Raw genomic sequence first — 23,769 nt, forward strand, 5'->3', positions numbered from 1 at the left:
GCAGATTTTCCATTTTAATATTTTTTTTCCAGTTACAAAGCAAGGGTTAACAGCCAAACAAAACTCATTATTTATGGCCCTGATTCTGTAGTTTACAGAAACACCCCATATGTGGTCGTAAACCACTGTACGGGCACACGGCAGGGCGCAGAAGGAAAGGAATGCCATACGGTTTTTGGAAGGCAGATTTTGCTGGACTGGTTTTTTGACACCATGTCCCATTTGAAGCCCCCCTGATGCACCCCTAGAGTAGAAACTCCAAAAAAGTGACCCCATTTTAGAAAGTACGGAATAGGGTGGCAGTATTGTTGGTACTAGTTCAGGGTAGATATGATTTTTGGTTGCTCTATATTACACTTTTTGTGCGGCAAGGTAACAAGAAATAGCTTTTTTGGCACGTTTTTTTTTTGTTATTTACAACATTCATCTGACAGGTTAGATCATGTGGTAATTTTATAGAGCAGGTAGTCACGGATGCAGCGATACCTAATATGTAAACAATTTTTTTTTATTTATGTAAGTTTTATACAATAACTTCATTTTTAAAACCAAAAAATTGTTTAGTGTCTCCATAGTCTGAGAGCCATATTTTTTTCAGTTTTTGGGCGATTATCTTGAGTAGGGTCTAATTTTTTGCGGGATGAGATGACAGTTTGATTGGCACTATTTTGGGGTGCATATGACTTTTTGATCGCTTGCTATTACACTTTTTGTGACGTAAGATGGCAAAAAATAGCTTTTTTTACACCGTTTTTTTTTTTTTTTTACGGTGGTCACCTGAGGGGTTAGGTCATGTGATATTTATATAGAGCCGGTCGATACGGACGCGGCAATACCTAATATGTATACTTTATTTTTATTTATGTAGGTTTTACACAATGATTTTATTTTTGAAACAAAAAAAATTATGTTTTAGTGTTTCCATAGTCTAAGAGCCATAGTTTTTTCAGTTTTTGGGCGATTATCTTGAGTAGGGTCTCATTTTTTGCGGGATGAGATGACGGTTTGATTGGTACTATTTTGGCGTACATGCGACTTTTTTGATCACTTTTATTACCTTTTTTGGGAAGTAAGGTGGGCAAAATTTCAATTTTCTCATAGTTTTTATTTTTTTATTTTTATGGCGTTCACTGTGCGGGGAAAGTAACATGGCCGTTTTATAGATCAGGTCGCTACGGACGCGGCGATACCTAATATGTGTAGTTTATTTTATTTTTTTAATTTTTATTCAGTGATAAATGTTTTTTTTTTTTATCTTAACTTTTTTCACTTATTCTTTTTATTTTTTGACCCAGACCCACTTGGTTCTTGAAGATCCACTTGATTCTTGAAGATCCAGTGGGTCTGATGTCTGTAAAATACAGTACAGAAACTATATAGGTTTCTGTACTGTATTTTACTTACACTGAACAGATCTATGCTTTCAGCACAGATCTGTTCAGCACCATGGACAGCAGGACGCCTGAGCAGGCGTCCTGTTGCCATGGGAACCTTCCCCGTCTGCTCAGTTATGGTCAGAACTTCGCAGACGGGGAAGGGTGAGGACGGGGCTTCGGGGGGCTCTCTGGGGGCTCTCTCCCTCTCCATCGGGGGGCTGCAAAGGCACAGCAGCCCCCCGATCGGAGAGGGAGGGAGCTCCCTCTTACTGTTAACCTTTTCCATACAGCGGTCCGTACGGACCGCTGTATGGAAAGGGTTAAACGGCTGACATCGCATCAACGATGTCAGCCGTTTATACCAGGGTGCCAGCAATGTGCTGGCACCCTGGTATACCCACTGTACACCAACGATTACGCAATAGGAGGCGGGCGGGGGATCGCGATCCCGCCTGCCGCACCGCCCGCCTCCCGCAACGCCCCCACCGCCTGCGACACCCCCCCTGCACCACCCGCCGCCATCAAATCATGCAGGGGTGCAGGGGGGGTGTACTATATTGATTTTAGGCACTCTAAAGTTTCTGATCCCCGCGGTCAGGGACCGCGGGGATCAGAAACTGCAAAAAGCGCAGCAAACCGCAGGTCTGAATTGACGTCGCGGGGGGGTCAAATGACCCCCCCCGCATTGTTACAGGATGCCGGCTGAATGATTTCAGCCGGCATCCCGTTCCGATTAACCCCCGCGGCGCCGGCATCGCTATTTAAAGCCATGACGTACCGGTACGTCATGTGTCCTTAAGGACTCGGGAAACATGCCGTACCGGTACGTCATGTGTCCTTAAGGGGGTTAAAGGTCTGCGCATGCGCAGACCGGAAGGACGGATCCGGCATTCCGGTATTTTGAATGCCGGATCCGGCACTAATACATTCCTATGGAAAAAAATGCCGGATCCGGCATTCAGGCAAGTCTTCAGTTTTTTTCGCCGGAGATAAAACCGTAGCATGCCACGGTTTTCTCTTTTGCCTGATCAGTCAAAACGACTGAACTGAAGACATCCTGATGCAAACTGAACGGATTACTCTCCATTCAGAATGCATGGGGATATGCCTGATCAGTTATTTTCCGGTATAGAGCCCCTGTGACGGAACTCTATGCCGGAAAAGAAAAACGCAAGTGTGAAAGTACCCTAACACCAGATACTTTGCATGCACTCCTCTGTTCTTACACCAGATACTTTGCATGCACTCCTCTGTTCTTACACCAGATACTTTGCATGCACTCCTCTGTTCTTACACCAGATACTTTGCATGCACTCCTCTGTTCTTACACCGGATACTTTGTATGCACTCCTCTGTTCTTACACCGGATACTTTGTATGCACTCCTCTGTTCTTACACCAGATACTTTGTATGCACTCCTCTGTTCTTACACCAGATACTTTGCATGCACTCCTCTGTTCTTACACCGGATACTTTGTATGCACTCCTCTGTTCTTACACCAGATACTTTGTCTGCACTCCTCTGTTCTTACACCAGATACTTTGCATGCACTCCTCTGTTCTTACACCAGATACTTTGCATGCACTCCTCTGTTCTTACTCCGGATACTTTGTATGCACTCCTCTGTTATTACACCAGATACTTTGTATGCACTCCTCTGTTCTTACACCAAATACTTTGTATGCACTCCTCTGTTATTACACCAGATACTTTGCATGCACTCCTCTGTTCTTACACCGGATACTTTGTATGCACTCCTCTGTTATTACACCAGATACTTTGTATGCACTCCTCTGTTCTTACACCGGATACTTTGTATGCACTCCTCTGTTCTTACACCGGATACTTTGTATGCACTCCTCTGTTCTTACTCCGGATACTTTGTATGCACTCCTCTGTTCTTACACCGGATACTTTGTATGCACTCCTCTTTTCTTACACCAGATACTTTGTATGCACTCCTCTGTTCTTACTCCGGATACTTTGTATGCACTCCTCTGTTCTTACACCAGATACTTTGTCTACACTCCTCTGTTCTTACACCGGATACTTTGCATGCACTCCTCTGTTATTACACCAGATACTTTGCATGTACTCCTCTGTTCTTACATGTGACTGTGTCTTTTCGATCCTGTTTGTAAGTTTCCTGTGAAGTGTGTGTAGACATATAGTGTGCTCCTGTACAGTAATCTTGCTGTAAGTTCACAGTGAAATAGCATGTATCGGACTACTGTCAGTGGGGGATGCCTCGGCCCAGCAGCATGCTCCAAGAAGAAAGTGAAACTAAAATCACTGGCCCCAGCAGTCAAGTACCATATACTTCTCAGGCCAGTGATTGGATGCTTAGTGATGTGGTGTGTGCAGGATATCACCGCTGCAGCCAGGAACTCATCTCTGCAGGGCCACTGCGAGTGCTGTAGGCAGCCAGTGAAGAACACTGGAAAGTATAACTTGCTATTTTAGCACTTTTACTGTTTTACAGATAAGTAGTCCTTCTCTCTATTCAGAACATATGCACACTTTGTTGAGGGGTGAAAGGGTTTCAGGAGGAATAGCTTTTGGGTGAACAAGTGCTCAGCTAATAGCTATATGAAATATATGGTCAGCTAAGACCTCATGTGAACAATGAGCACCATCATTCACAGCACATGTCCACCAATAGTCCTTGCTTTCATAGCACAATTTCCAGTAACAAGATAATAGAACTGAACACTATACAATGCTACCAGGGTAATAATTAATAAATCGGCCAAGCCAAGTCATTCCAGGAAAAAATAAAATCAACAATATTTCTCAATGATTAGGGTCTAGAAAATAACCATGACCTCTGATTACATCAGAACCACTGATTGCATTCAGCACCACTTCAAGCCAGAAGTATGCCTGGAATTAGCTGTTTAGTATCTAAAAAATAAAAATTAAGAAAAATGATGGCCTTGACAAAATTACAGCCAATTCACAGCAATCAGCGGAGGCAGAGTGCAATGTACAGCTCAACACACCAAGACCCCTTCTTTCTCAACATGGTTTAAGTGGGCTCATTCAATTTTACACATGAAGTTTACTCTCAAAATACTAGCAATTCATGGGTATCATATTATTTGTGAGATAGACAGATACACAAAGATGGATATCACTCCCTGAAAGCACCCCCATAAGTGGGGATTTCAAGAGAGAAATAGCATGATATGGGGACGATGTCCAGGCCTCAATGGTGCACCACTGACTTGAGGTTGCAGGGATAAATGATCTGTCATGGTTATGTAACCATTCTGAATATGAAACTGCTACCAGCACAGCAGAAGTGGTGATGGCCTATTCCAACAAGACCTGGCATTATTCTGAAGATGAAACTGCTACCAGCACAGCAGAAGTGGTGATGGCCTAGTCCAGTCATGGCTAACCTTGGCACTCCAGCTGTGGTGAAACTACGACTCCTAGCATGCTCCATTTATTTCTATACAGCCAAGCAAGGGGGGCATCTTGGGAGTTGTAGTTTTACCACAGCTGGAGTGCCAAGGTTAGCCATCACTGGCCTAGTCCAACAAGACCTGGTATTATTCTGAAGATGAAACTGCTATCTGCACTCACCACGTCAAGGTCGCCTTCATGAGTGGTCCCTAACACTAGTTCCTACCTGTTATGGGCCATGACAGCCACACAAAGTCCAGGGAGCGCAGATACAGCATGCACGCCAAGCACACTCTGCTTATAACCCCGTCCGGTGCCATTACAGCCTTCATCGGATCCAGGGATGCAAGTACCAACATGCATGCTGAGCCCACTATATACTTCTCCTGGAGCCAAATGGCTACTGGTAGGTGCTATATAAGCCTCCAGAATTGGCACTATATATTTTTTCGTTTTTCTCTTTCTGCCTTGCTAGATTTGAGTGTGTTTGCCTTTACTTGGCATTCTAACACTCTTTTGCACCTGGTAAACCTCCATCACATGGTCTGGTGTGGGTGTGGCTCGCGGCCTGGCTTCATTCACATAGTACTACCGCAGTATACATGCTGGGCATTTGTGGGAAGCTTGGCTGCGAGTTGAATTATATCACCTTCAGACCGTGTTCACACCATAGTTAGAGCAGCGGTTAGGACCCCTTGCCATGCTGAGAACCGTGACGTGGTGCATGATGGGCTCCGATATCTCCATGACTGGAATATATTGGCAAAAGTCTCAGCTTTTAATACCTTTATTCATGTCTTGCCAGCATAGTCAGTGTTATATCTGTTTGGTGCATTCTCTCTGTGTGTTTCATATGATTGCTACATTCTGTGTAGTTTGCTCTTGTGGTGCATGTGGACCGCGCCGACATCCTCCATTGTATGCATAATTTGCTGGGGTTAGTCGATTACTGCGGTCCACATGCGGTTGGGCTGCTCCCCCAATAAAAGACACGCCACAGTGTCAGGGGTTTAGCAGCTCCTCCAGAATTGCCACTATATATTTTTTTGTTTTTCTCTTTCTGCCTTGCTATATAAGCATACTCAGTTTTATACTGACTTTAAAACCAGCCTCCAGGGCAGACTAACTGGTCAGGTGTGCATGACTGCATGGAGATCGCCACGCCTCCAATATATACTACAAAGAAAAAAATGTGGGGGGTTCAGCCCGCACAACCCTGTAGGCTGGTGCACATTGCTATGGTGAAATACAGATACAAACGCAAAAACACAAATGCAATCGCACTCTGCAAACCAGCACTCTGCCCTGCCTCTATGCTGGATGTTGATTAAGGCATTGGTGTACATTTTGGCCAAAGCGTAATAAGCAACTCACCATGTCAAGGTCGCCTTCATGAGTGGTCCCTAACACTAGTTCCTACCTGTTATGGGCCATGACAGCCACACAAAGTCCAGTTAGTCTGCCCTGGAGGCTGGTTTTAAAGTCAGTATAAAACTGAGTCTGCTTATATAGCACCTACCAGTAGCCATTTGGCTCCAGGAGAAGTATATAGTGGGCTCAGCATGCATGTTGGTACTTGCACCCCTGGATCCGATGAAAGCTGTAATGGCACCGGACGGGGTTATAAGCAGAGTGTGCTTGGTGTGCATGCTGTACCTGCACTCCCTGGACTTTGTGTGGCTGTCATGGCCCATAACAGGTAGGAACTAGTGTTAGGGACCACTCATGAAGGCGACCTTGACATGGTGAGTTGCTTATTACGCTTTGGCCAAAATGTACACCAATGCCTTAATCAACATCCAGCATAGAGGCAGGGCAGAGTGCTGGTTTGCAGAGTGCGATTGCATTTGTGTTTTTGCGTTTGTATCTGTATTTCGCCATAGCAATGTGCACCTGCATACAGGGTTGTGCGGGCTGAACCCCCCACATTTTTTTCTTTGTAGTATATATTGGAGGCGTGGCGATCTCCATGCAGTCATGCACACCTGACCAGTTAGTCTGCCCTGGAGGCTGGTTTTAAAGTCAGTATAAAATGTGCACCTGCATACAGGGTTGTGCGGGCTGAACCCCCCACATTATTCTGAAGATGAAACTGCTACCAGCACAGCAGAAGTGGTGATGGCCTATTCCAACAAGACCTGGCATTATTCTTAAGATTAAACTGCTACCTGCACTACAAAAGTGGTGATGGTATATTTCAACAAGACCTGACACGATTCTGAAGATGAAACTGCTACCAGCACTGCAGAAGTGGTGATGGCCTATTCAAACAAGACCTGGTACCAACTATAAATTCAGGTACACTAACCAATTTTTGGCAAAATACAAGCTTGCATTATTGGAGAGGACTAGAAATGTGGATTTGCATCTCACAGAAAACCTGTGGGCTTTTATGAAGTCACATATAGGAAATATAGCAACAAAAAGCAATGATTATTGCTGTGTAATCTAAGTGTGTGGTTTTAGGGATCAATTCACATGACATGCTGTATTCTTTGTTTTATAAGATGCACTTCCCCCCATTGCTGGCTGAGAACACAGCTGGCTGAAGAGGGTAGAGCTGATTTAACCTTTAATATCTCAGGCTACAACTGAGCCAGAGCCATGATCTTGTTTTAAAGCAGCTCCTACTGGAAACAGTTTCTAACGACTGTATCTCCGATTTTAGAGAATGTTTAGTAATGATAAGCATTGGCTGAAAGGGTGCCCCCCCACCTTTCTATTTGCCAAATGTATTTTTATGTTTTGTTAAATAAGCATTAATAATGTGCAAGTCAGATAGACACATGCACATTGTTTTTACAGCACAGTGCATTTGGAAAGAGTGTTTAGTACTTACATCTGGAATGAAACCAATTTCATTAAGGTGGTTACTCAGTTCTGGGTCATGAAATGCAATCATCTGGGAAAAAACAGTCAGGTACTCTGAAATAAAAGTAACATCAGACAGGTATGATGAGAGGGATCAGTCACTGTTCACCCACAATTAAAGTGATTTTCCGAGATATTTTTATTGATGAACTTTACTCTGGAAGGTCATTAGTATGTGATCGGTGGGGATCAGACGCCGATCAGCTGTTTGAGAAGGCAGCAGTGCTCGCAGTGGTGCCGCGGCCTTCTCTCTCAGAGGATAGGTCATCAGTAAAAAAATCTCGGAAAACCCTAAGTAACTAAAGCATACATTTACCATTTACACATTGCATGCCATTCTACATTTTTGCTGCTTTACAGAAATGTATGCTTGCAACAACCTATTGACGGGTTTTATGAAACTAGTCCCATGGGATGGCTTTAATTTAAAGGGTCTGTCCCATAAGAAACATTCTACATTTTTCAAACCATTACTTTTGTAACTGCATGTAAACATTTAGTATAGCCACTGAGTTATCCAATAATATCTCTGTAGTGCCACCTGCAATGAATGGGGAGAGGTCTGGGTCTATGCGAGGTACAGGGCTGTATCTAGCTTTGTTAGAAAGAGACTGTCACTTACTATATGATGTTTGATTATTTTATTTTTTTACATTCATAGTGGGATAACCCCATTAAGAAAGAGTTATCTTCATGAGACAAACATGTTAAATGTTAAATAGTGGAGAGAAGTTTTGCCCAAAATGGGTCAAGAACCCACATGATGCACATGACAATAACCACAAGAAATCAAAGACTGGTGCGAGTTGTAGGGGGCCCACTGATCAGCATAGATAGCATAGTCGACCAATATGCCCTTCCATATCTATCATTGGTTGTTTTTTTTTTTTTTTTTTTAGTTTTCTCTCCTGTATCATCTTATATAGCACTAACTGATTAAAGGGTGTGCTCCTCCATTTACCTAGCATTAAATACCTCAAAATATTGAATGCAATGATATTTATTCTCTCTATGGCACCAGTAAGATTCAAGATATGCTGCTGTGCACACATACCATCCATATAACAATATATAGCAGCTGTCAAGTAATATACAGACATAACTGGCAAGGACAGTATTTAGCCAATCACAGGACAAACAATACAGTTTCTAGAGGAAAATACATTGTACACTAGCACTTACCTTGAATGACATGAGAATTATCCTTCAAAAAGAAATTGTATAGGTACTTTGGTATGAAGGCAGACATACATGCATATGCCAGTGCTAGAAGAAAAGAAGCTGTAATTACTATTTTATTTTCCATAATGTGGTGTACACCTCAAAGTTTTTACAGCATAAACAGCAGTAAGAACGTATGACATGTTCTTCTCACTTTACTTTCTTCTTGCCATATAGGTCACCATAACAAAAGGAATGTTTCTAAACAAGGACATGTAGGATGGGTCAAAACTGTAGCATTGCTAGAAACCTAAACAGTGACTGGAAGAAGGGCAGGCACAGATCATATAGGGCCCCATAGCAAAACTACCCCATCCAAGTGAAATTTCTGATCAATGTATTTTATTTTATTTTTTTTGGAAGTGAAGGAAGTTTTTAATAAAAAAAAAAAAAGTTGTGCTCTGCCTCACCAACTATACTCAACTTCTATGCTAGAGAAAAATGGAACAGGTTCTGTATAAATATGGTACTTGCTCTGATCGCAAAACTTTTACAACAGATAACTGGCATAAATACATTGATAAATCGCCCTCCCTCCCCCACCATAGAGATGTAAATCTCCTGCTTGTCCTCACAACATGAAGAAACTGGCTACCTACAGCCATCACTAGGGGGAGCACATCATAGAAATGGATATACAAGCCTCTGTTTTCACTGGCGTTAAAAATTCCATTCATACAGGACCAATGACACATATAGTGGAATTGTTACATTTAGACCCAACTGACTTATAAGTCCATCAGGTTTCTGATCTTCATTCTCTTATTTTTCGACATCAGACTACACTATTGTGGACATTAGATAGTGACTATTGCTCTCATCTTCCGTTCTGGGCTGTGGTCACATGACCATGTCCATGCAGCTCTTTCTTATTCCCTATGATGTTATCTCCATGGGTGTGTCAAAGCAGCAAGAGAGGCAGTGACAGAGGAATGTCTGTGTAACTAGCTGGGTGGGAGGAGCTATAAGTTAGCTGGGTGTTGTTAGGGGAGGAGCTGTGGCAGAGAAAGGAGAAGTGCATCATGGGTTTGGATGGGTCCTGCAACAGAAAGTGCTACATACAGGCTGGAAATAAACCAGAATGATTTGTTCAAAATTGTGAAAACGGGTCAGGAGAGTTCAAATTGGAAAATAAAAATTAGACATAAGATGTCTATGAGCAACTATAAGCAACTGCATGGGCATATCTGCCAAAAACCATAGCAATTCCAGAAGACCCCTCTAAAAGATTTCATTAATGTAGTTTAAGATACAGGACATTCCTAAAAACTGCTGAAAAGCTTGTCGTAAGGCACAAATGCAAACTTAAGCACACAATAAGTTAAGTTAAAAATAGGATCAATCACCAAAGTATCATTCTAGTAAAACATCTGAATTCAACCATCAAATGTCACTTAGAATTACCTACAATGTGTTTTTATAGGTAAAATTGGGGGATTTAAAGCATCATTCATCTTATCTATTGTGGTGAAGATGCTGCTTGGGTGGCCCAGTAATAGATGAGGGAGTGGGCAGAAAGGAGATAATGGATGGGTAATGGTGTTCTAAAAACAAGGCCCCCCTCCCATTACCCAATACTATGTTATGGTGACACCTCTAGTTATCTCATTCATAAAAGAGCAGCTAAATCATTCATACATAGCCACTCAAATAGTCAAGTAGGAAACTGAGATAATGATGTTTTCATAGAAGGTGTCAAAAAAGCTAATGCATCAGTTGTTGTCTTAATGTATATCCCTATTTATGTAAGAAAAAGGGTTTTTCTAAACTCTGTCCTGAAAACTACTTTAACATCTTCATGACCAGACATTTTATTGATTTTGGATGCATGATAACAGCCTTTACTGTATGGTTGTATAAATAAATAGATTTTGGTACAGTTTGGATTACAGGGGAGTATAGCCCTTTGTGGAGACATGTGGGTCTGCTGAGAGGGCAGGAGCTATTGCTTTCACTATACACAGTGCATGGAGTATGGATACAGAAGAAAGAAGTGGAAAAATGTTTTTGTCTTTTCTCAATTGTAAAAACAGCAGCTTTAAATCTGCACAAGACATTAATAGTGGCAGGAGTTTAACCCCTTAAAGCGGTTCTCCAGGAATTTAGACAATTAAAATACTTAAATATTACTTTATTATAAATATATTCCCAAATACCTTTCATTTGTTATAATGGCTCGTTTTGTCTAGGGAGCAATCATTAGGAGAAATAAAACGGCCACCGTCCTATTAGTGCACACAAAACCTGTCCTAATCTCACAACAAGACAAGGTACCTCAGAACAATGAGGTAAAGAGCTGCCTCATCCTTCTCTCTGCTGTACTTGTCAGGGATTATAATAATGAATAGAGCTGATAAGATCTTCAGCTGAATCTCTGTAGGAATGGTGTTCATGAGGAGACATGAAGTACAGAGAGGACGGACAGGACAAACTGTTGTAATGGAGACTGCATACAAGTGTTGCTTCTCATTATCCACACCTTTGCCTTCCACTCTGCACTTCATGATTCCTCATGAACTCCATTCCTACAGAGATTCAGCTGAAGATCATATTAAACTGTATTAGCAGAGCAGAGAAGAGGCTGAGGCAGCTCTTAAGCTCAGTGTTGTGAAGCAACTTGTCCTCCTGTGTTAGAGGCAGACCATGCAGTTACCATGGGGCTCGTGAGTTTGGGGGGCCCAGTCAGGCTGAATGCCCCTGAAGCTTTCTGACCTGACTACACGTCTCCCTTCTTCCTTGCCCCTGCAGCCGCCAGCCAAATCATTTCATCTGAGAGCACTGTGACAAAGAAAGAGCCTGGCATGTTCAGCATCACCTCTGACCTGGAGAGCCCTGGCTTTGAAGGTAGTGTCTAAACTCCATGAGCCGTCAGCATCCCACAGCTGACACAAACACAGCAGGCAGCACATCCTATGTCACGTTTATATAGTCGCTCAAACACTGTGCTGCAGTGTGCAAGAGGGGAGGGGGGGACACAGCTACCAGTCACAAGAGCGTCGACTGCTGGATGAGTGTGTGATGTAGGAGTAGTAGTGGAGAACAGGGGCACAGTTCACTGCTTACTCACCACACAGCAGCCCCGCATAGACTCAACCCATCATTGACCTTCTACAAACAGCCTATTTCTAATAGGGCAATGAGGGGCAGGTACTAAATCCCCTTTAGAATATATATCTAGCAATTATTTTTCACATGGGTGAATAAAGATTTCTATCCTTTTCAAGTCTTGGAGTGCTGTCCCGTTTTCTACATATACAAGAAGGTTCAAGCTCATTCCTTTGGACATAGCACCTGAGCCATCAGACTGGTGCCGCCGAATTCTTTTTCTGGTATATATATATATATATATATATATATATATTTGAAGAAAAAATGGCGGCACTGGTGCTTTAAGTTACAAAAGGTAGGGTGCACGTCCCGAGGGGAATAGGCTTCTTACCCCAATTAGTAAATCCGGAAAAACGAGAGGCACTCCAATGAAAAAGAAATAGTGAACCTTTATTCACCCAGGTGCAACGTTTCGGCTCTGCTCTTGAGCCTTTTTCAAGCATAAATACAACTCCACAACACAGCCTTAAATACAGGTGAATTAATTAACAAATAGATCATGTGGTCATACTCCACCCAGTGGGTGTGACAAAATCGTAACCATGACAGAATGCAACACTGTGAATACATAAAATTATCCTGTGCAAACTGTGCAATTATGAAAACATAAATTACAAGCCATGTAAATAATACATCTCATACATATATTATGGCTTCAGTGAACAGTGATAATGTCGATCATAAGTAAAAAAGCGATCGATCAATGTGCTGCAATCCATTATATCATACAGGGGGAAAAGCAAACAAGGAGGGGTGATCAAACTGACATACCTAGCGCACAAAGAGAATCGCATCCCACCGCTTGTTTCAGCGTTGTTTATTTTCCTTTGCGCAGGTCGGGTAAAGCACCTATCAGGGAGAAGGCTGAAAGGGAGCGACCGACGTCATCACATCCCGTCGACGTGCGGTCATCGCTCCAGTCACATCCTACGCAGCCTAGGCACAGCTTCCTGAGCGCATGCTCAGATGAACAAAAACACACTAGACGCCATCTTGCTCTCTGGCAGGACGCCCTGTTGTCAGTGTAAAGCCCCAACCTATATAAAATCGGACTTAGACAACTCAGACAGGCGGAATTCACCGCCTGTCTGAGTTGTCTAAGTCCGATTTTATATAGGTTGGGGCTTTACACTGACAACAGGGCGTCCTGCCAGAGAGCAAGATGGCGTCTAGTGTGTTTTTGTTCATCTGAGCATGCGCTCAGGAAGCTGTGCCTAGGCTGCGTAGGATGTGACTGGAGCGATGACCGCACGTCGACGGGATGTGATGACGTCGGTCGCTCCCTTTCAGCCTTCTCCCTGATAGGTGCTTTACCCGACCTGCGCAAAGGAAAATAAACAACGCTGAAACAAGCGGTGGGATGCGATTCTCTTTGTGCGCTAGGTATGTCAGTTTGATCACCCCTCCTTGTTTGCTTTTCCCCCTGTATGATATAATGGATTGCAGCACATTGATCGATCGCTTTTTTACTTATGATCGACATTATCACTGTTCACTGAAGCCATAATATATGTATGAGATGTATTATTTACATGGCTTGTAATTTATGTTTTCATAATTGCACAGTTTGCACAGGATAATTTTATGTATTCACAGTGTTGCATTCTGTCATGGTTACGATTTTGTCACACCCACTGGGTGGAGTATGACCACATGATCTATTTGTTAATTAATTCACCTGTATTTAAGGCTGTGTTGTGGAGTTGTATTTATGCTTGAAAAAGGCTCAAGAGCAGAGCCGAAACGTTGCACCTGGGTGAATAAAGGTTCACTATTTCTTTTTCATTGGAGTGCCTCTCGTTTTTCCGGATTTATATATATATATATATATAGTGACACAGTGAGAGGTTTAGTCTGGGAAAACAGGTATTTTCCTCCCAGCATGTGCTGCTGGGCTGATTTACAGCCAGGTGACGTCAATTACTGGACCAGATTTTAAATGCCGGCCCGGCTTTGGCAGCACCTGGCTGTCCTTAAATAGGCAGCTGGGCTCAGAAGCGATGTCTCTGTGTTGGGATCCTTGTGTCTGGATGAAAGCTTGCTACCTGTTTGGTGTGAAGACAGGTTGGTGCTGCTATCAGCAAGGACTCTTTGAGGCAGAATTGCTGCATGGTGTGAATTACCACCAACACCGCAAGGTGACTTTTTGTTTGAATATGACTGCTTGTTTTGTCAACTGTTTGATCCAAAGAACTTGTTGTTGCCTTTATACACGTCCAATAATCCTATCTATCAGAACGAGACCCCACTATACTGTATATACTTATTTTAAACCCTCTTCCTGTCCTGTTATGCAGATGTGTAGCACAGTGGTGGTGCAGTCTCAGGAGTTGAGCCTGTGCCATCAGCTATTGGTTTCAGCTATAACATACAGCTAGTACATTGCTGAAGGTGACAGGGCTGGAGCTAGCTCCATTCCAACATCTTAACCCTTTAGATGCTGCGTATGAACATTACAAACACAATGCAGATAAAATGTACCTATGCCGTTATTATTAGGTTCGTACAAAAATAGTACTTTTTATTAGAGAGGGCGCCCAATTCTGAGTTTTGCTATGGAGCTTCACGAGTTCTATGTATGTCCCTGGTTAGGGCACCATAAAACTGGTGACAGATTCCCTTGTGGAAAGGGGCACCATGTGCGTAGTCAGTGCAGTGAGGGCAAGTTATTAAAGCCAGGCAAATACTGCACGCCTTTACACCATGTGCTGGTTAACAGGCCAAATTCCACATTTATACCACACTGTGCAATCATGCCGGTTTGTGTGCAAAAAGGACTTAAAAGGGGTTGTGCCAAGTTTTCAAATTATCCCCTACCCACAGGATAGGCTATAACTAACTGATTGTGGGGGCCTCACTACTGAGACCCCCACCGAGTCTGAGAATAAGGGTCCATTCACACATCCATAGTGTATTGAGGATCCACAAATTACGGATTCGCAGAACACCAGGCCGGCACCCCTATAGAAATGCCTATTCTTGTCCGCTATTGCGGACAAGAATAGGACATGTTATATTTTTTTCGGGAGCTGCAGACCAGAAGTACGGAGCCGCGGACCGGAAATGCGGATGCGGACAGCACAATGTGTGCTGTCCGCATCCTTTCTGTCCCCATTGAGAATGAATGGCTCCGCACAGATACGGACCCATTCTACGGATGTGTGAATGGACCCTTAGGGTCCTGTTCCCCCATCCTGATGGATGTTCCCTGCTGTTTCATTCATTCTCTAGAGACAAGACCAATAAGAATGCAGATAACCCTCCCCAATACTCCAGAGCAGTGTGTATCCTCTCACATACAGCTAACCACAGACAGACAAGACCAATCAGAATGCAGATAACTTCCCCCACTACCCCAGAGCAATGTGTATCCTCTCACATACAGCTAACAAGAGACAAGTCCTGCATTACATGAAATCAATAAGCATTTGTTTTAGCCTCTTAATAGTCACATAAAAAAGTTTTTTAGGAACCATTTTGGTGTATATATAATGTATTAAATAACTTTTATTATTTTATTTTTAGGGGAAAAGATAAAAAACAGCATTTTTTTCATTATTTAGTGGAATTTTTTACGGCGTTCACTGTGAAGTAAAAATAACGTAATTTTATTATGTGGGTCACTACACTGATGATAAAGTCACATTTCTTAATATTTTGTTTACTTTCTCTCCTCCTGTCAGCTCTGCAGCTGCTCCCTCATTCTCCTCCACACTGACAGGGAGGGGGGGGGGTCTGCCTTAGCTTCTCATATGTCTGATTTGGTACAAGCTAGGGATATGGGCTTTGTATTTGAAAGCTGACATTCCAAGCTTTCATACAATACCAGAATGACAGCAATCTGTTCAGTACAGGGGAAGATATCACTGGAACATCAGCTTTCAAACAAGACCAGTAGCATGTTTCTAGCTGCTACCCTTCAGGAGATAGCAGCATGTAAAGCAGCCCTCCACTTTCTGCCTGAGGTCAGCTCCCAGGGCTGAGCTTCTCCTCCCATTGCTCTCCAGTCTCTTGTTTATATCAGAGAGGAGACGGTCTGCACATGACAACGCTGTGAGAAGAGGCTGCTCAATGTGAAAGTGACAAGCATTTCTGGGTGCTATTATGAGGTGAACCTGTCACCTGGATTTTGGGTATAGAGCTGAGGACATGGGCTGCTAGATCACTGCTAGCACATCTGCAATATCCATTCCCCATAGCTCTCTGTGCTTTTATTGTGTAAAAAACCCGATTTTATATATGTAAATGAGGCAAGTAAGAAGCCCAAGGAGCTGTTACTAACGTTTCCAGGGCCCAGCACTGCCCTGCATCCTTCGAATCTCCTCCTTGCTCCCCGGCGTCAGAAAGCTAGAGCACAGTAATTTCGAGATGCACAAGCTAGCGCATGCGCAGTGTCGACATAGTGTTCCTTCCCTGTGCTAGCATCAGCATCAGGGAACGAACTGCACATGCGCTAGCTCGCACATCGCGAGATTATGGCGCTCTAGCTTTGTGACGTCGGGGAGCAAGGAGGAGATTCAGAGGATGCGGGGCGGTGCTGGGCTCCTTCCAGGGCCGGCGCTACCATAAGGCAGACCAAGCGGCTGCCTTAGGGTGCACCCTGCGCAAAGAAGGGGAGGGCGGAAAAATGAATTACTGCTGGGGCCGCCCGCCCCAGCATCAGTGATCACCTACCCTACCCACCTGTCCTGCTGGCTGCTGCTACGGCAATCTGGTTGACGGCTGTGTGAGTCAGACTCAGACTGACAGACACAGTCAGTCAGCTCTAGTCCCTGCTTCCCGCCACGGCGCCATTCGCCAGTCATGCCCCCCTGGCCTGAGCCCACGTGACCGTGTTGCCGTGCTGCCGTGCCCGTGCCAGGAGTGAGGGCCGGGGCCACACACGCACGGCAACACGGTCACGTGGACTCAAGCCAGGGGGGGCGTGACTGGCACCGCTGCGGGAAGCAGGGACTAGAGCTGACTGACTGTGTCTGTGAGTCTGAGTCTGACTCACAAAGCTGTTAGCCAGATTGCCGTAGCAGCAGCCAGCAGGACAGGTGGGTAGGGTAGGTGATCACTGATGAGATGAGCGCACTAGAGCCAGAGGCTGAGCGCACGGCATAAATGTTTAAAAAATATATATATATTACACAACAACAATGGGGGGGGGGGGGGGGGGGCGGGGGTGGCCGTGACATGATGGAGGGGGGACAATGTATATGTCTATACAGTTGTAGTCTGTGACATGGGAATGGGGACAGGGAGGGTCGGCCGGCGGGGATGATGTGGGATGGGGGGGAATGTGACACAATAGGGGGTAATGATGTGATCATGGATGGGGCCAGGGCCATCCAGGGGGGGGAGGATGATGTGCCATGGGGGGGGGGAGGATGATGTGCCATGGGGGGGCGGGGAGAAATGTGACACAATAGGGGGTAATGATGTGATCATGGATGGGGCCAGGGCCGGGGGGGCGGGAAGGGATGTGCCATTGGGGGGGGGAGAAAATGTGACACAATGGGGGGTAATGATGTGACACGAAGAGGGTGATGTAAACTAAAAAGGAGGGGGTGATGTGACATGGTTTGGAGGGGGAGAAATGTGACATGGATGGAGGGGGGAGAAATTTGACATGGAGGGCTATTGTGACACATAGGTGATTTGACACGGAGGGGGAGAAATGTGACATTGAGGCCTTGAGGGGGAGAAATGTGACATGGAGGGGGAGAAAGGTGACATGGAGGGCTGATGTGACATAGGGGGGTGATGGCTGACATGGGGGGCTAATGGATGGGGGCTGACATGGGGGGCTGATAGCTGACATGGGGGGGGCTAATGGCTGACATGGGGGGGGCTAATGGCTGACATGGGGGGGCTAATGGCTGACATGGAGGGCATGATGGCTTAAATGGGGGGCTAATGGCTGACATGGGAGCATGATGGCTGAGGCTTATGGCTGACATGGGGGGCTGATCTGAGGAATTGGGGTCTGATCTGAGGTCTGATTAACATTGCGAGTCTGATTGGGGCTGTGAGCTGAGGTTGGATTAACATTGGGGGTCTGATTGCTGGTCTGACCTGAGGTGTCATGGAAAATATTTTTTCTTATTATCTTCCTCTAAATCCTAGATGCGTCTTATAGGCTGGTGCGTCTTAGAGGCCAAAAAATAAGGTCCTCAAACCAGTGATTGTCTGAAGCAGAGAGAAGATACCAGGACCACACAGAGGAGAAGCCAGCAGCTGCAGACGGGACCAGGGCCAGGTGAGCTGGGGGGTTTTGGGGGGCGCAAAAATGTAGCTTCGCTTGTGTTGGCAAAAATCCTTGCACCGGCCCTGGCGCCTTCACAGTGGGCATGGCTGCACTCTGAGAGTCAGAGAACGCTGGACTCATCTCTGAAGCACAGAGGAGACAGGACTCATCTAAGGTTCATTTACATATATGGCGGGAACATTTATTTTAGGTTTTTCTCTGAACTGATAATTCATTCAGAATTGATTTTAATATCATTATTAATGTACTAAAAATATGTTTAGAAAAGTGAGTGGATAAATAGACTTAGAAAGTGATGACAGGTTTCCTTTAAATTATGAAGCACAAAAGCACTTATACAGCAGGGTGTACTATACCATTAGGGTATAAAAAATGAAACGGCAGTTACACTTTAAGCCTAAACTTGAAAAGCTGCCTGCATTTAAAGTTACACTATACCAGTCATATTATATGCTGTATCAGACACTTACCTTCATTGTTAAAATTCAGATAGAGGAATGGAGCACACAATGAATCCAATCCTGGCAATACAAAAGTAGAAATTTATGCACCCAACAATAATACATCAAATTATTCCCAAAATCTAATGGCGTATGTTTCTGACATGGAACTGACTCTCATAAGAGCAGAAGGTTGAATAGAGGCAACCTCCTATCAGACTCTTTTATTCACTTAAGGCTGTCTTCCTGAAGATTCTTTAGTTTCAAGTATGGAAAATAGTTGGTGTAATAAAAATAGATGTGATCCTTACTTAATAGTCACTGCTGTAAGCAATGGTTTTCTACTGATGCTCAAGTATGTTGTTGCATGCCATCAATGTGACAAACCTCTTACTTATAATACAGCAAGTCCAAGCTCATTACATTGGCTCCTCTGAGAACGTATTAAATTAAAAAGGGCAGTGTACAGAGACAACAAGTTGTGATGGATATACACGCTTATCTTGGAATTTGCCTATCTGTTCCCAAATGTAGAAAAAAAGTAGGCAGGCACAATCCTATATTTCTCCTATGAGAACTTGGCGCCAGGAAGCCTTAAGTCCATCAGGTAAATTTGGACCTGAACTAGACAATTTCAGAGTGCAGAGGATATATCAATGTCATTGTCACTGTAGTAGTGAAAGACATTTAATTATACTTAAAGAGGTTGTCCAGCTTTTACTGTCATGGCCTATCCTCAGGATAGGCCACCACTAGCTGATCAACTGTTCAGGTATAGCTCCATCATCAGAAGTCAGAAGGAGAACTACACAGCTCTGTTAACTTTGTGGTGGACAGAGCTCGCCACTGGAATGCGGCTCCCACTGACTTCAAAAGGCCCAGCACTGTAGTAATGAGCTACCTCCAGTACAAAGATCACAGTGTTGTGTAGTTCCGGTGCTGTCAGAGCTATACCCAAACATCTGATTGGCGGAGGTGTGGGATGATAAGCTGAGAATAGGCCATTACTTAAGCTGGAGAACTGCTTTAAAGGATATATTGGCCCAATGCTGGGGTGGACTGACTATTCAGGTAGTTGGGCACGGTCCAAGAGCACAGAACTAATGGAGGTCCTCAGCTTTTTTTTTTTTTTTTAAACCTTGTTTTCCCCTTACTCCCTCTATCTGCCCTTGCATCCATGCATCTAAAATAAAAAAGAAACTCTTACAGACCTTTGTGCCTCAATAAACTAAAAACTTGTGTAGTCTTCTACAGTCATTTGCTAAGCTCTTCCATCTGCCTTCTCATCAAACCGCCAGTAAGGTGGCAAGAAGTGGCGGCAAAGGCAGCGGAGGTAGAGATGTCAATGTAAATCTATAGGGCACACAGCCTTCAATCTGTTGAATGGGAGGATACACAATACACAGAGTAATCTGCAAATGTGGCTTTTTTGGGGGTTCACATTAGAAAATACAAACACCATGGTAGGGCAATTCCTAACAAGATTTAACTGAAATGATTTTCTTGATCATGTATCCATTGCTTAGTAACCACCAACACGCGGCTCAGTTGTCTAGCATACACTTGTACAGAATGATGCAGAACTGGACCGATTATCATGAGATGTCAAATTGCAAATCAGTCAGGAAACTGACTGACTTGTACAATTACCTGACAGTTTGTGTAATTTGTTGGTTAGCACAACTTACCTTGCCAGTATACTAAGTTTGGATGTGATACCACCCAAGCTTTTAAGACCCTTCGAAATTTTGCATGTCCTTCAGGTGATGACAGGAGCTCGTCATATTGATGACATCGCGGAATGTCTACTTCAATCTGAAACGCCAAATACAGATTACCAAATACACTGATCTAAAAATATAATTATTTATATTTCACACCATTCTTGGGCATGAAAGCCAAATGAAGAGCTAAACAAGGGAAGGGATCCTTTAGCAGAAGTATTTTTTTTTTCACTGAAAGTAGCACTCCCACAAAAATGTTTATTTGCTCACCTGTCAGAAAGGTACATGATGTAATATCTAGTGAAGGTAATCTTCTTACCAGTGACTGTATTTTTGAGTTATAACCTCCCTTCTGATCCCCAGCTATGTCATGTGACCAGAAATGTGAGCTTCAAATAACTCAGCATCTTATGTGTGGACAGGAAGTCAGTTTCTCTATGTATACCTATGGGAGCCTCAACTTCAGTATCATAGGAATGAACAGAGAAGTAAGCGACTTCCTGTCCTGTGTCAGTTGGAGATCAGAGTGTTGGTTACTTGACACAGCTGAGGATCAGAAGGGAGGTTCTAATTCACAAATACATTCACAGGTAAGAAAATTGCCCGCACTACAGATTACATCATGAACCTGTCTAATAGGCCACAGAATACAATTTGCGTGGGAGTGCTTCTTTAACGGGCAACTAACATTTAAAAAAACTTTTGACATGTCCATAGTTTTGATTGGTGGTGGTCTGGTCCTGAAATCTGCTCAACTTCAGAAACAAAAATTTTCAGCTGATGACTGCGTAGCTTCAGGGGTGTTCAGTTTTGCTCAGCTATCCTGCAGTACTCTTCTGAGTACTTCTGTCCCTTTGTTTCAGTTATCTATGGAAATCTCAGGACACGGGCACCACTTTAAGAAATGTGGCTATGAAGGTTTTTAAACATTAGTTACCCTTTATTAGTAGACACCAACTGGGCATGAAAATAACCCAATCGGGAACTCAAAGTAGGAGGCAAACATAACATTTGAACTTGGAGAATGTAACACTCCCCTCACTTGAGGAATGGAGGGGGGCATGGGCAGACAAAAATCCGTGGATAAATCTGGATTTATTTATCCATCTATTAGCTTAGCAATATAAGTTCCAGAACAATTTTTGTATGTTTTTATGCTTTGTGCTGGCATTGGCAGTATATTACATATACATATGTACTTGCACAATGATCATAGGAACATGCATAATGGCTACCTGACGGTCAGTAGGAATTGGTGTGTCCTTGTCTGTGGAATCATACTTTTCTTGTATGGCACCCTTTAGAAGGCAACATAGAACAAAAAAAAAAGAAAAGCTTAAAACTGCAAATAATTATTTTTAATAAACAGTATATTGTAACTAAAGCTGCAAAATTAGTTTTAATAAACTGTATATTGTAACTAAAGCTGCAAAATGAAGACAAAACACCGGCTTGTATTCAGCTCAGCGGCAAGTAAAGCCGTGCATTTATTTCTGGAGAATACTGTTTTAGGACATGTTCACATTGCTCATACACATTCTGTAATCATTTCCATTGTTCTGCCTAGTCATAGGGGCAGAACAACGAAGATTACAGAAGTGTAGGATCCACAAAGCATGCATTCAATGTCTATGGGGCTGTACTTTGTGGCAGCGGCTTTGACACTGCATAGAGCAGCAGGGTGCCGCGTGACCACCGCTCCTTTCAAACTCCTGCTCACTGTGGTCATGCACTGAAGAAGAGAGTTATCAGTACCCTTGTTCTATTGATACTTGGGGGTCTAAGCAATCAGACATCTATCACCTGTCCTGTAGATAACCAATAAATATCCTTTGTGGGACAATCCCATTAAGGTGCTGCATTTTGTCTGGATATTTATAAAAAATGAAATGTCTTCTCATTGTAAGATAACCACATAGCATACTCACTTCTACACCCAGAAGCGCTGCCCAGGTTAATCCTCTCAAAAGAGGAGGAATGTCCACTCGAGCTTCCTTCCAAATTAGATTCTTCTTGTATGGGTAAGCCTTAAAAAATTTGCACAAATATCATGTTCTTACTTAAAAGCATATTCCAAGCAAAATATAAAAGGGATCAAGTAAGCTCTGTCCATTAGATGCATGCAGTACCCCAGACCTGGGGGTATCTACAAATGTTTATTATGCATTGTATATAGTTATGTATTGGTTTTGCTATGTATTTTACTCTATTGACCATATGTTCCAGCTAAAGGAAGGTATGGTTGGCAGAAACAGGACTAACCACCCTGTTCTTCTGCTTTTGGTAGGAGTAGACTGGACTTGCCTTCAGCCAGGAGGGGGAGTTCCTGTTCATAATGCAAGGGAGAGGAAGCAGATGTCAGAGCTCCTACTCCTAGGAACCAGATCCAGTTCTCCCATGAGAACATTACTCCAGAAAGACCAAATAGAATCAAGAATACTGCTTCCAGCAAGCATCAATGTGTCAAGACAGCAGAGTAATCAGCAAAATTACAGCTTTACAGACACTGCTGCAGGTGGGGGACTATGGCTCAGACACCCAACATCTAAACCCCAATCAGGCCAGACTAACACCATTCCCTTCCACAAGTTCCTGCTAGTGCCAATCAATTGCCATCCAACCAGCCATCATACCTCCTCATCTGGTACCAGAATCTGCACTTTGTATTTAATACTATAGTTATATTTTGCACTAAATAAAAAGAGTCCATTATACTTTTACTTCTGGCCTGATTCCTAAAATCACTTTTCCACTGCACTGACTCCCAGGGAGCAACAGCCTGAGGGAGTACACCATGACACAACATCTCATCAGGGTCACTACCATCCTCTTACCGGCTCTTCAGGGGCTCGCTGCACTTACCTAACATTTATTTCTGTAAGCTGCACCATATTCATTTTACCCAAGTGGGCCATGCTAGTAAAAGTGGTCCATAACTAGATTATTACCATGGCACCACATTTGTGTGACACAATTACAGTGTATCATTTAGCATATGTCAGTGTTTTCAGGTTGGCAGACTTGGAGATTTCAGGATTTCCTGATTCACTTGAAAACTCTATCATCAGCGTTTTTAGCTGATAGCATGGAATACTGGGCTGGATTCAGAAAGAAGAGCACATGTAGATAAGGTAAACTCTGGAATTGGTGTACCTTCAAACATGTAATTTCAGTCTGTTCAGACTAATTCAACATTCTAAAAGTACGGTACTTACTTTGAGTAGTCTATCAAACAAGACAATGCGGTTGAGCTGATATTCTGTGTCTTTCTCTCTGATAATCAGAGGAAGGGTGGATGTAGAGAGCTCGCTGTTACTACCAGAATGAGGGACGTTTGACTGGCTGAAAAGTGATTAGAGAGACA

The 23,769-nt window shown here is 43.5% G+C and overlaps 1 protein-coding gene across 1 annotated transcript in view; it reads right to left on the bottom strand.

Annotated features, from left to right (window-relative positions):
- The window catches only part of TBCK (TBC1 domain containing kinase), a 342,207-nt gene that overhangs the window by 193,303 nt on the left and 125,135 nt on the right, over window positions 1-23,769 (bottom strand). The window contains exons 14-20 of the mRNA XM_044302639.1: window positions 23,621-23,747; window positions 22,334-22,432; window positions 21,641-21,703; window positions 20,370-20,496; window positions 18,712-18,762; window positions 8,842-8,925; window positions 7,628-7,713 (exon numbers count right to left, since the gene is read on the bottom strand). Of these exons, the coding sequence (XP_044158574.1) occupies window positions 7,628-7,713; window positions 8,842-8,925; window positions 18,712-18,762; window positions 20,370-20,496; window positions 21,641-21,703; window positions 22,334-22,432; window positions 23,621-23,747 (637 nt within the window). The remainder of the gene's footprint in view (window positions 1-7,627; window positions 7,714-8,841; window positions 8,926-18,711; window positions 18,763-20,369; window positions 20,497-21,640; window positions 21,704-22,333; window positions 22,433-23,620; window positions 23,748-23,769) is intronic.

This window comes from Bufo gargarizans, chromosome 1 (genome assembly GCF_014858855.1).
Source record: "Bufo gargarizans isolate SCDJY-AF-19 chromosome 1, ASM1485885v1, whole genome shotgun sequence".
Lineage (NCBI taxonomy): Eukaryota > Metazoa > Chordata > Amphibia > Anura > Bufonidae > Bufo > Bufo gargarizans.